This window comes from Euprymna scolopes, chromosome 20 (genome assembly GCF_053919585.1).
Source record: "Euprymna scolopes isolate OS-2025 chromosome 20, ASM5391958v1, whole genome shotgun sequence".
Taxonomy (NCBI): Eukaryota; Metazoa; Mollusca; class Cephalopoda; order Sepiida; family Sepiolidae; genus Euprymna; species Euprymna scolopes.
The window spans coordinates 11,534,028-11,548,569 of NC_136501.1; the positions used below are offsets into that span (position 1 = coordinate 11,534,028).

Consider the following 14,542-nt stretch of genomic DNA (forward strand, 5'->3'; position numbering starts at 1 on the left):
AGTTGGTTGATGGAACTGATCAGGACTTGACAAAATCCTGTATATGAGATAGAGTGATATTGCCACATCTGGGGGACGTGGCACTTCGGATACTCTTTCTTGTTTTCGCAAAGTATAAAAATCAACTTTGTAATTTAGCAAGGGATGATTTCTACTTCTCTACAGCCCCTTTCACACATCATTATTTCCATGAAAAACACCTGAATGAGCTCCAATCTCTGGTTCCTCCTTGTAAGACATTCACAGCAAGAACTCGTGTTACTACTATAAGTAAATAACTTTTTCTTTCATGTGCCTAGTGTGAGGCAGAATATCTATGAAACAAGTTGCTTTCCAAAAACTTCAAATCTATGGAACAATAACCCAGGACTGCTTCCCTGGAAACTACAACATGGCCCATCTTCAAATTCAATGTCAACAAATACTCGCCATAAACTGTTCCTATAAATGATCAAGCATTATTCATTCCATTAACCATTTTCAATTCTCTTATGTTCTTTAACTCTTATCCTGAGTGGCTAATGGTCTTGATAAATTGGTGCCTTATTAGTAAAGTAAATGTATATAATAAAAATAAGGCAATATTATTTCAAAAGTTATGGTAGATGAAAAAAGAAAGATTCTATAAATTCTGAATGTGTATATTGTTAATGCGATATGAAGCATATTTAAATAAACAGTGGAAAAATTCAACTGCAAAGATAGAATGGGAATTGTTCATACTTTTTTTTTTCAGTAAACTACTGAATATCAAGTAATTTGTTGATTACGCATGTTATGTTTGTATACAAGGGAAAAACCAAATAATCCTGCTAATTAAGAAAAATTAAATTAGTGCTATTCAATAAATAAGGTGAATTATACAATTCAGATTTCACCCAAGAAAATCCTTTTTATTGTTTTCAATAAAATCCCCATTCTTTAAAATACACCCCTCTCTAATGAAAAACAAGCATTCGTAATACTTAAGCAGAGAAATTTTGAAAGTTTTTAGCCATTTGCCCATTGTACTCTTCACATCTTTTTATTAATCCAATAATAACTGACCAGAGAAAAGGCAAGGTCACTGATATTTCCAGTGTTTTTTTTACTAGATATGCTGTCTATTGTAAGTGTCAGACAAAATAAATGCATTAACTGAATCCATCATGTCATATGCGCTCGTCATTGTGGGCCTGCCTGGCTAGTCATCTTCGTCTTTGTTTAAACAATTTAATTGGATACACAACACATCTTTCTGTAAATTTTTGTTTGTCAGCAATTTAATGAAAACCTGGAGAAGAGTTGGATTTTCAGACAGTTTGAATAAACCCCAAAAATATTTTTTTTGCGAGAATGAAACTATGCAGGGAAATAGTCAAAATATATTCAACCAATCTAAGCTAACTGATACATTGAATTACAAAATCATTGATTTGCATCCAATCTACTTTTTTAAAAATATTGTCACTATTTTCGTGCTTTTGTACAGTGATTCTCCATTATTGGTGTGTGGTAAAATCTTACTGCATGTTATTATGTTGAGGTTACACGTGCTAATGTATCACTAACAGGATTAGTTTTCATTTCAGCTGAGTGACATGGCTCTAGGTAGAAGATTATGCAAGAATATACCCAATGTTTTCTGCTACGTATGCAACGAATACAAAATTGGCTGCTACCAATGACAAGTATCATCAAGCATACGGACCATCACTGTTTTAGTATGAAAACTGCCCACCAAGAGAAAAATTGAGCATCACGCATGATGTGCAGGAAATGCAACAACTTGCTTCATCAGTGGACCAAGAACAACAAGTGTAGCATAAGCAATGCTAGACAATGGCAGATAACCTTGCTAGCCTAAATTGTTTGTTTGAAATAAAGTTCTAAATGAAACAAATGTTTATATAAATATGAAATAGAAAGATGATGTTTAGAGAAATAGTGTAAACAAAATGAGTTTTTAGAACAATTAAATTAATAACAATGATTTAAAAAGTATGTCTGACCTCTAGACCGTAGTCTGAGGTTGATCTTAAGACGAGACATGGAGATTGAATTAGAGTGGAGTTGGGTTTTTAGAGCTGACAAATCTACCGACATTTGAAACGTCCTTATGAAATTACACAAGTTTGGATTCACACGATTTAGATGGAAGCGATAAAGCATGTCGCTGATTGCTATTAATGAACCGGGTAAAACTCCAGTATCTTCACTCGGCAAGTCATCTTGCACCTCATTTTAATGACATTCCAGTACTTCTGTAGAACTTTCATTTCTTGTGAGGATACGTCCACTACTGAAGGAAATACACAAATGGTTTTTGACATAGCTGATCTACAGCCTTTCATCCAAAGGAACTAAGTGATCTAGTTCACAATTTGAGCCTATCCGAGTTATTTTCAGACTTGCTAGCATTCAGATTAAAGAACAACAACATCCCATGACAAGGTTCACACTAGTTTTTACTGCAAAAGGCATGCGAAGTACTCAGTTTCTTCTATGAAGTTAAGGACTTTATATACAGCATGGATGTTGTGTAGCCTCTGCACAAGCTTGGAGTGGCCCAACACAAAGCCACACTTGAAGACTGTTCAAGACAAGTAATAAGCGAAACATATTCCACTGACCATTGGCAACCAATTTTCTTCTGTATCTCTTGCTCATTCGACTACACTAAATGAAACACATGAAATGGTAAAGTATGTGCTGGACAAAATTAAGTATGCTCAGCATTGGTGGCATATTTGTGTTGATCTGAAAATGGTGAACTTCTTGTTGGGACAACAGTCCGGGTTCATCAAGTACTCATGCTTTCTGTGTATGTGAGATAGTAGGGACAGAGTTTACTACTATGTGAAAAAGAACTGGCTTGTACGGGAGGAATTGATACGTGGCACATCAAAAAAAATCATCTTGTGAACAGAGACAAAACAATCTCTGCACATTTGGTTCCATTAAACAGTTTTAAGTTCTGAATAAGCATGAATGATGCTTCACTCACATGATTGACCATAGAAAAGCTGGCATCTTTGACAGTCGTCGAATCTGTCAGCTCAAAGATTCTCAGTTTGAAAAGTCCATGAAGTAGAACTAGCAGCATGGAAAGCCTTCATCTTAGTTATGAAACAATTTTCTTGGCAACAAGGCCAGGAACTACACCAAACTTGTAGCTAATATGAGGAGTGCTTTCAAAAGGCATAGGGACTGTTTCCAGAGAATCTTGGCACGATAAGTGACGAGCACTGTAAGAGATTCCACAAAGACAGAGATATAGAGACTAAGTACCAGGGATGCTGAGATGGGATTATGATGGTTGACTACTGATGAACTCTGGAGAGAAACCTTGTCACTAAACATTCTTGAAGTGTAGAGAAAGAGAAAGCCAGGCCCTGAAGTTTGAACAACGAAGAATAAAAATGTGTTATTTTATCCTTCAATGTCGACTTTTTAATGTTCACTCAAGAAATAGTGTTTTAAAATGACTTTTTTTTTTAACATTTTCAAGTGTAAAAAAACTAAATTCCTTTAGAAATACACATAGAATCAATAGAATAAACGTGGCAAAAATGAATGACATGCAAGTGATTCATATAAAAAAAATCATGCTTACATACGACTGTTTACATTAATTGAAAATGATTTTAAAACTTTATTAAAATATAACTAAAGTTTTTTTTTTATACATTTATTACAAAAAATCAGTTGCAATTCTTAGATTTAAGTATTTTTACTGTAGAGAAAAAGGATGGTCATTTAATTGAGATGTCCATAATGGGATTTCTAAACATGGAACACTTTATTTTTACTGGAAATTTATTGGCAAGAAATATTTTTAAAAAAATCTATGGCACAATTCCATTTTTTTTTTCTATTAGGGTAACAAAAATAAAATGACTTGCATTGATTATTATTGAGATATTATTCATATTGAACATTCCAAACCAAAATTTTATATGGACACACAGATGTTTGCAAAACAAATGAATGGTATAAAATTTACTTTAGTAGCTTAATTAGCCAAGAAGAGGGGACAACATATTTATTTTATTATTTTTTTTGAGATTAAAAAGTTTAAAAATAACATGCAAATAATTTCAGACAATAATTCATGAGCCAAGTATATGTTGAAATTCTAATTCATGCCTTCAGAAGTACTAAGAAAAATATTGCAAAGTATGATTAAGTCTGGTGTTGAAAATGTACTTATATAAAAAGAAAGATTGTGTCACTTACTAGGTGTAGACATTGATTGTGGCGTGGACCGTTCTGGACTGCTTATAGGTACGCCCCAAGGATCGGTGACAGGGGTTTGGGCTCTCAAAGTGGATGATGACTTTTGAGTAATAGGTGATTCCCAGGCACTAGCTGTCGTCGTGGTCTCTGTTCCTGCTGCTGCTGCTGATCTTGGGGAGGGCAAGCACCCAGCGCCAGCACTGGCCTTACCACTGCCACCAGAAGCTAACCAAGGATCAGAGATGGTGGTAGTGGCCGTGGCAGCGGTTTCCTGAATGGGAACACCCCAGGGATCTGTATTGTTCTTGTGGTTGGTATTTATTGGTCCCGCTTCAAATGAGTCAACCTAGACAAAATAAAAATGTTAAAATGTTTTTGCTTAATAATGAGGGTATGACTGCACTGATTTGGACGATCTTATTTATAACCATGTGTTAGGACAACCAACCAATGAGAAGCCTCTGACCTTATTATAAAAAATATTGAATTTTAGATGCAAGTCAGTCTTCGTCTTGAAACGACTGAACCGGATTGCATTGATTCTTCGCCGCCATCTTTGTTATTAACAATTACTCAACATTCGAGATCATGACTGCAATGATTTTTCGCAGATTTGATTTACTACTGCCATCTTTGTTCAACATAATGTCTCAACACTTAACAAAAAATAAAAAATATCCAAAGCTGCTGTCAGTAAGTTCTAACATTTACATTCTATTATTACATTTTTTTTTCAGTTAAGTAAATTTGTGATGCGAATTATACAATTTTTAATCTTAATATATTACTATACTTTTTATTAATTTATTTTCATGTTGAATTCATATTGTTCAGAAATCATTCTAAACAAGTAAAAGAATCTGCCAGTGTTGCGAATAGTGACACTACTCTAAAAACAATCTCTTATCAATAGTTTAAATTATCTTTAAAATTGTAAATGTGCACAAGTTATTTCTTGCAACTATTGAAATTATATTAGTAATGTCAAACTGGCCTGTTTAAGCTGTGAAAATGGGTAAAAACAGTGAAATTGTAAAATTTAACATACAATATCTCCACTATTTTTCAGTTTATATCTATGAAATCAGTATGTAAGTAAACTTTTATCTTTCCTGTCATTTTTTTCCTCGTACAATGATTTGTTCTTTTTGCAGGTTGATTCAACGCCCCGGAAAAAGCTTGTGAGAGTCAAGCCCTCTACAGAAAAAATCATGACTAAGAATTGTGTATATGAAATCCTATGTAAATGTGGAAAACTATACAAAGGTGAAACGTATCGTCCATTGAAAGTATGGTTAGAAGAAGATCGAAAAGCTGTAGTACGTGGAGAGACTGAAAAGTCAGGTATAGCTGACCATATCTGGAAGGAAAAGAGAAACAATCTACCATTATAGGACGAAGTAAAAATTATAGACCGAGAGGAACGTTGGAAAGTAAGACGACTGAAAGAAGCAGTACATATGCTGGGGGAATAACCAACTGCTAAGTAGACCTAGTATAGAATTTAATACAATAAGGGAACCAGTAATTATAAACAATAGATAATATATACAAGTAAAAACATTAATATATACAAGTAATAAGTATAGAGATAGATATACATTAATATAAAGTAATAATTAGTAATAAATGGTGATATTTACAACTAGAAATAAAAAGTAGGTTTAAAAATGGCGATCCAGTGAATGAAAAACGTGAAATATTGCCTGGCATCTTAATTGATAACAATGAAAATATTAATAACGACGACAATTACAGTACTTCTGACGAAAAAAGTAACCAGACATGTCGATACCCAATAAGGGAGCGAAAAAGGCCAGACTTCTTACAAATTGAAAAGACAAGATTACGCCGTGGATTACTGTTATTCGTTGAACAGCGCACCGGAAAGTTATGAGGCGATTAATTCACAAAACCACCAAGAATGGGAACAAGCTATGGTATCCGAATTGAAAGCTTTATCTGAAAATAACACATACGAAATAGTGGCAAAACCAACAGATAAAAATACAATTTCTTCCCGCTGGGTTTTTTCTAAAAAAAAATCACAGCTTCTGGCAGTGAAACTTTTAAAGCAAGATTTGTAGCGAAAGGTTTCTCACAAATTCCTGGAGTGGAATATTGTGCAACATTTTCACCAATGACAAATTTAACGACAATTAGAATTTTATTACAACTTGCCACGCAATACGATTTAAAAATACATCAAATGGATGTAAAAAATGCTTATTTAAATGCTCCGATTGACTGTGAAATCTACATTTACCCTCCAGAGGGATTTAAAATGAAAAATAAAAATTGGGTGTGGAAATTAAATAAATCGTTATATGGACTAAAACAAAGTGCACACAATTGGAATTTAACACTCCATAATTATTTAATAGCATAGGAATTCAAACAATGTCCCGTAGACGCGTGCATGTATACCAAAAATGTAGATAATAAATTGTTGATTTGGTTTTTTGGGTTGACGATATATTACTCACCTCAAACTGTGAAAACACTTTAAGAGATGTTAAAAATGAATTAAATAAAAAATTTAAAATGGCCGACCTTGGACGACTCTCATGGTTCCTCGGTATAAAATTTGCCTGTGAAAATGAAACTATAACTATGAACCAATCACATTACATTGAAAAAATTCTGCTCAAGTTCGGAATGCAAGATTGTAAGCCGCGTTCAACTCCCGTCGAAATGGACATAAATGAAAATATAAGAACTGAAACAAAATTCATAGATAACCGAATATACAGGGAAATGGTAGGAAGCCTCATCTACTTGATGACCACAACAAGGCCTGACATATGTTACACTGTAACAAAGCTATCTCAAAACTTATCGAAACCGACAATTGAAGACCTTAATCGTGCAAAACAAATCCTTCGTTACCTAAAAAGAAACCAAGGAACAATCTTTAAGATTTAAAAAATCCACATATCCTCTAAATTTAGAAGGCTTTTCGGATTCAGATTGGGCCAACTCTGAGGATAGAAAGAGTATAGCGGGGTATTGTTTTAGACTGTCAAAGACTGGACCTATGATCTCTTGGAAAACTAAAAAGCAACAAATTGTTGCACTTTCTACTTGTGAAGCAGAATATGTGGCTCTTACTCATTCCGCGCAGAAGGCTATTTTTCTGAACACCCTTCTGAAATCTATTTCAAAACCAGATCTAAGTAAAAAACCTATAGTAATTCATTGTGATAATCAGAGCAGTATCTTATTAGCAAATAATTCTATGATTCATCAAAGGTCGAAGCATATTGATATCAGATATCATTTTATAAGGGATGAAATAAGAAAAAAATCTATTACTCTTACTTATGTGACGTCTGAAAATAATATAGCCAACATTTTCACTAACCCTATAAAAAGAATAAAATTAAGACATTTTATAACCGAACTTTTTGGAATCTAATTATGAATAAATCTCTTTTCAGAAACACAAAAGGAGAAGCATGAACAGTTAAAATCACACCAAAAAAAAAAAAAAAAGTAAATTGTCCCGGGCACGACGTTAAACTGCGACCATTTCTACCTTACTAAATTAACCAATTAATACCTAACAATGTTTCCATTTTTTTTTTGTTAAAAAAAAAAAAAAAAAAAAAAAGGCCACTTGTTAAAACCCTTTTGTAAACTTCCTATTTTGTCAAATAGTTCTTTTTGTATCTTTTTTTTTTTGGCAAACATTTGTTAAAATTGTGAATTTTTGTGCATATGTTTTTATGTATTTGAAAAGTATTCTATTTGTATGTTTATATATATTTAAAAAGTGTTTATTTTTATATGTATAAAAAAAAAAAAAAATGGCTTCTTTTTGCACACATTATACCAATATATTAATTCTTTTTGACCGATGAGAATAAAGACAAATTCCCATAAAACCAGAAGAAGAAAAAAAACAAAAAAAAAACCCAATTATTTTATTGGCTTATTTTTCTTTGTTCATTTATTTTTTTATTTTTCTTTCCTTTTCTCAAGTGAAACCAAAATTGAATCCGAAAGGATTTTTCCATTATATCAAAAAAGGGTGTGTGTAAAATGTTTTTGACTTGTGATGGGGGGGTATGAGACGAATGGATTCGCCAATCATTTTTATAACCAACGGCTGAGCTAAACAACCAATCAAAACGTCGCAAAATTATTATAAAAATCGTCGAATTTTGGATTCAATCAGTTTGCCATTTGCTATGTCACGGACCGCATTTAATTCTTCACTGCCATCTTGGTTACTGATCTGAACTGCACCGCCATCTTGGTTACTGATCTGAACTAAGCCGCCATCTTTGTTCAACACAAATGTCTCAAAACTTAACAAGGCTCCTAAAATTCATACTAGAATTGTCCAAAGGACACATGGCACAGTGGTTAAAGTACTAGGAAAAATCAATTGTAAAAATGATGTTTTCATGAAGGTTGAAGGTTCAATCCTCAGTGTGGGCGATTGAAAAAATATATTTGCGAATTACTTAGGACCTCTACCCAGTCATGGCTGACAGAACAAGAGCATGCTACTCTTGTGACGTAAATAAAGGGTTCTGCTCGAAATATCGTCCAAATTCCCGAGTTCGACACGATACACCTGAAGAAGGTTGGAGGTTACATCTACGGAAACGTTGTGAAAATTACACTCAAGATGAGAACAGTAGTCCGATGAATAATAATACAAATAACCAATCCTATCTCAAAAATTCAGAAACGTCAGTAATTTAACTTGTAAATTCCTATTAAAAAGCAAAACTGTTTTCAAAAGATTGTTTCAATAAAAAGTCATGAAAACCTACCTCATCACTTGAATCTTTTTTGCTTTGTTCTATTGCCATGGCTAATTTGATATCATCACTTTTTTGCTTTTTAAGTTCTTCTTCGTGTTCCTCTTTGCTCATAGCCAAAGCTAACTGTAATTGTAACTCCTCCTCTCCCAAAGATGATGGACGGGCAGACTCCAAATCTGAAGATAATCTTCGACGTTGTGTTGGCGAATCTAAAAGCAGAAACAAACAAAAAAAAAAAAATGTTCATTTGAGACAATTTCAAAGAAAACAACTGATAAATTTGTTGTGAATTCCTGATTCGTGTTCAGTTGTATGAATTTCAGATAAGACAACAGAAATTTCAAATTGTGAAATTGGTGAAAATGTAAATTTAGCTATTACTTATAGAAATAGCGTTAAGATTTATGAAAGACAAGCAGAGGTACCTGGTGTTGCCCAGGTGTGGAGAGGTGGTATAGTAAGGAACCCCAGTAGGCAACCCGGGTTGAGAGGTGTTAAAAAAGTAGTGGGGGTGCTGAGGTGTAAAGAGGTGTGTGGGGAAGGACAGTAGGCAGCCCGGGTAGAGAAAGATATATATATATATATATACACACAAGTGGTAGTAGGCAGGCAGGCTTGAACCCGTAATGTAAAGGAGGAAAAGACGGCGAAAAAAAAAAAAAAAAAAATAATATAATGTCTTAGCTGATGCGTCCATTGCAAAACCGGAAGTCACAAGCATTGGAATTAAAGGTAGTCAATCCAATGGAGACAATGACTTTTGAAAATATCCTTGTAGAAAACTGCCCAGTTGAGGGTGAAGGAATTAATGTTTTTTTGGCCAATTTTTTGATATTTGTCGTCCGAGAGACATACACACATTTTGCCTTTTATATATTAGACTAGCAGGGGTTCCCGGCATTGCTCGGGTGTTTAGAGGTGCGTATGTTTGGGGGGGGGGTAGTAAAATCAAAACAAAGCAAAGTAATAACCCTGTTTAAATATTATATATAAAAAAACAATGTTAAAAACTGTAAAAAATCGGACCCCCCCCCCCAAACGTGTTGCAAAAAGATAAATGAGCTAAAATAATTCAAAAAGATAGTGGGAAAGTGAAAATACGCTATACAAAACATCAAATCACAATCAGATCGGAAGATCTTAAATTATTAGCTGGGCCAAGAGAAAATATTGTGCTAACTAGAACCCATATTGGTTAGATAAAAGTGACTTGCATCCATTTACTTAGAAATTAAGATACATCCGAATGTACGACCTGCAATTATAAAACTGCAAAAAATTTTGATTGATGCAAATATTATAAAACACAAAACCTACAAATATAATAGATTTGCTCATTTTCTTTCTTTTTTTTTTTTTTACATAGAGATAATCACTTATCAAGGCCCATAAACCACTCGAGGATAAGGGTTAAGAGTGTACAGTTATCAACTGGACAATATAGTAATCGTTAGTAATGGAAATTTGGTAAATTTGTTAACTCAAGTGGAACAGCTAATCAAAAACTTGTTTATGTTGGACTTGAAGACAATCAGATTGTAGTCAGCTGGAAAGCAGGAAAACGGAAGACAGTTCCACAGGCGTGCTCTTCTAAGAAAGAAGCTTTGTTCATGGAATCTATGTTTAGGTTTAGGTACAGATAAAGAGTGGGGGAATTATTGATAGTGTTTTCAGCTAGACAAGTGTTTCTTGTGAAAGTTGGTGAGGGCGGACCATAGATTGAAGCTCAGTCGAGCACATGGCATGAAAATAAAGATAAAATTCGCAACATCTCTTCTGTGAGAGGTTGCAGGGAAGAGAAAAGGACATCTCCCACGAGGCTACGAAGTCTATTTTGAACTCTATCAAGGCAGGACAAGTCCTTTCTAGCAGCTCCTGCCCAGATGTGACAACAGTACTCCATCCTTGGGCGTACCTGGCTCTTATATAGATAGAGATATCTACTGGAGCGATAGAAGGATCCCATCATTTTTTCAGCAGCCTTCGCAACAGATTTGATGTACGTGTTCCATTTCAAATCAAGAGTAAAGGTCAAGCCCAGAAGCTTATCAAAACATGAGGCCTCCCCAAGACGAGAGCCATTCATTTCAATTGATGCCAGATGGGGATCAGAGCGTTGATGATGTAAAGATAAAAACTTGGTTTTAGATGCATTAAAATTAACCAGCCACTCATTGTACCATGTGCTCAAGATCAGAGGAGAGAGAATCGGAGAGAACTTGGTTGTTTACGGTCTTATATGTGTTACCATACATGGTAGTGTTATCAGCATAAATGTCTACGAATGATATAAGGATGTGATTTGGAAGATCATTAATGTAGATCAGGAAGAGAGTTGGGCTCAGGATGGACCCCTGAAGGACTCCAGCGTTAATAATATGAGCTTCTGATTTTTGCCCATTAACTACTACTCTTATGAACCTATCAGAGAGAAAGGATTTAATAACTGAGAAGACATTTCCAGCTATACCATAGCTGGAGAGGAGGATTTGGCTTCATGCTCAGGTCCCCAGGTGGTCAGCCTTCAAGGGAATAATGATTTGTTATCTATCTCGTGTGATCTTACTTGCTCAGGATTGCAATGCACATCATGTGCAGGACAGGGGAGAAACCAATTCAACGAGATAACATTAATGACATTGCAACAATATGAAGTGATTTTCAATAGTTCTAGAATCGGAATTAACTGTTGAAAGTTCAAGACAATAAAATTTGAGATGTGTGAGAATAGCAGGAACAGAAGTCGAGAAACAGTAGTAAAGGGGGATCATATGATGATTAGCAGATGGGAATTCTTAGTGGACTAGACAACTCCAGAGGAATCCATCAGAGATTCTGCATAGAGCAAATAAAAGTGGGCACATGAAGTTGAACCTTCAGAATCTTCAGCTTTTCAGTTCATGAGATCAATGTAATATGCAATATATACACTAACCAGATTATTGGATTTCTGAAAAATATAATTATTGCAACAGCATTCACTGTAGTTGGATGGAGTTGGTTTCATCTTTGACCAGCCATCATTTCATTATAACAAGGTTAGACATAAAATCAATGTAATTCTGTCCAAGTTATCAACTACATTTATGATAAATTTGATACAACCAATTATTCGCATATCATTCATATTTGAACATAAAAAATGAAAATTAAATAATTGCCAGCAGCTTCAACTCAAAATTGCTAAAGATGTATTCATTCTGACTGAAAATTCTCATCTCAGGATAGGTTCGTAATAACGATCACATATGAAACTTTAAGTTATCAGACAGCTAAAAATACTTTGAATAACAAAATGTTAAAATAGAACTTACACAACTGAAATTATGAGTTTAGGGTTTAATTTTGTAGTAGTATTATTAAACCCCCCATCTTAAAATGTATTTATCTTTACAATCTCATTAAAATTCCAAGTTAATATGAGTATATGTAGTGTGTGGGTGGGGATATTGCCCCTACCTCCGTTGAGGACTTAAAAGAACAAATATAAATAAGACGCTTTAAACTATCTACATAGAGATCAATCTTACTAAATTTCACATTTGTAGGTATAATAACCTAAAAGTAGTTAGCAGAATTTTCATTGTTTATAGAGATGAATACTGAAATCCAAGAAAATATAGAGATATACTTACTATCATTGTAACCAGTGGCACCAATATAAGGAACTTGAAACCCAACAGTATCACCTTGGAGATTAGGACTGCCAGAATCAAGCTGAATCTGAAATGTGTATAAATAAAAAATGTTGATTTTTTTTTTAATTGTGAAAAGAGATTCAATGCCATAATGAAGTTCTTTGCAGTGGAGTTTCTTACAAATGTTTGACCCCTGAAACTTTAAAAGAAATATTACTGCACTTACACGCTTCTATACATTTATAAATACTGATAGCATACCATATTTTCATCCCAACATTTTCCATAAACAATAAGTACATTTTCTTTACAATATTCTTAGACTTCATGATTTCCACAAAATTACTGCTTAGCATTCACTACATTATAATTACTTCACACTTCAAAATATACCCGTCTTGATTTATTTATCCTATCATAATACAATTTTTTTTTATTCTATGTCTGCTTTTCTCTTGTTAAAATTTAAACGGAATCCATGTTAAACTGTTACATAATTTCTAATGATATACTTAATCTTTTTTCTTTTGTCTTGTGCTTTTGAAATCCTATGTAGCATTTTTTTTTTTTTTTTTTTTTTTTTTAAACTTTTGCCCAAATAATTCTTTCTTCCTTTTTATTTTTTATTTTTTTTAAACAAATTTTCATTACATTGTATTTTTGGTTTTGATAGACTTAATCTTTTATATCATTGTTCACTTTTGGAAAAATCCTTTTAGACTGAGGCAATTTTTATTTTTGTCCCAATAAATTTATTTTACATGAATTCTACAAAATAAACATCAAAATGTTGTATCTGTTCTAACACTAAACATCTTATTTAATTGATAAGAATTCTTTCCAACTGCAGCAATTTCCATTTACATCTAAGATTAAACTACAAGTTTTGTAGCTGTCCTGATACTATAGTTACTCTTGTTCTAATTAGTCACTCATAGAAATCCTTTCTTGACTGCGGCAATTTTGCTTTCATCCTAAAACTTGGTTATTTTTGTTTTTAATTTTATAATTACAATCAACAATATAGTGTTGTATCTGATGATATTAAACTCAATTTTTTTCTATCAGCAACCAGTTAAGGAGAAATTATTTTAAACTGTCATTTAAAATTTTTGTCCACCTTTATTTTTTTGTTTTGAGACTTCAGCCACCTGCTTCTCCAATTGGCTTCTTAAGCAATGAAAAAGTTACTTTAAAAATTTTTCTGCATTTATTTTTATTTTTATTTTATTACTCTTGATTTTCATTTACTTAAAATAAGTATTTTAGATTTCCCGCAGGCAATGTCGAGACAGGTTCTGTTAATATGTATAAATATATATTATCATCCTGTAAGTTCTGTCTTAATTCTAATTCTCAAATTTTAAAATCACCAAGGCACAAAGTCTTTATGAGTTACAAAAAAAAAGAAAAAGGAATTCTGCAACTGAAGTGCCATGAAATAGTCAGCTAATGAAGAACATGCAGAAAATGGTTTATAAAAATCAGAAATAGAAATTTCACCCATGAAGATGAAGGCTCATTAAGATGTTCAATGCAGTTTTTGATGAATCACTTGTTGTAGAATTATTTAAAGAAAACCTTTCAGTATCAGTTGAATCAATCAAGATTTCCTCAAGCCATACAAGTTGTTAAACATTTTGGAAAAGTTTCTTACTTTAGAAATGAAGTGCTTTATTTTCACCCTCAGAAAACGCATTTCTTGTTATTTCATTGGTTTACTATGAAAAATAAAAGGGATATATAAACAATGAACTAAGAAAAAATATTAATTGGTGGTAGCTATAAAATAAAAAGTCATTACTGGTTATCAAATATCAGTAAAAGTATTTCTCACTCATCAGAAAATAAAATAAAGAAGAAAGTTCAAGAACTATTAATATTTAATCCGGTTTATAAAGATTTTTT

At 33.1% G+C, this 14,542-nt stretch overlaps 1 protein-coding gene across 12 annotated transcripts in view; it reads right to left on the bottom strand.

Annotated features, from left to right (window-relative positions):
- The window catches only part of LOC145241322 (epsin-2-like), a 138,132-nt gene that overhangs the window by 34,401 nt on the left and 89,189 nt on the right, over positions 1-14,542 (bottom strand). For all 12 annotated transcript variants that reach the window (XM_080104152.1, XM_080104146.1, XM_080104148.1 and 9 more), the window contains 3 exons: positions 12,632-12,719; positions 9,006-9,205; positions 4,219-4,564 (listed from right to left, as the gene is read on the bottom strand). In XM_080104152.1, coding sequence (XP_079960278.1) covers positions 4,219-4,564; positions 9,006-9,205; positions 12,632-12,719 — 634 coding nt within the window. The remainder of the gene's footprint in view (positions 1-4,218; positions 4,565-9,005; positions 9,206-12,631; positions 12,720-14,542) is intronic.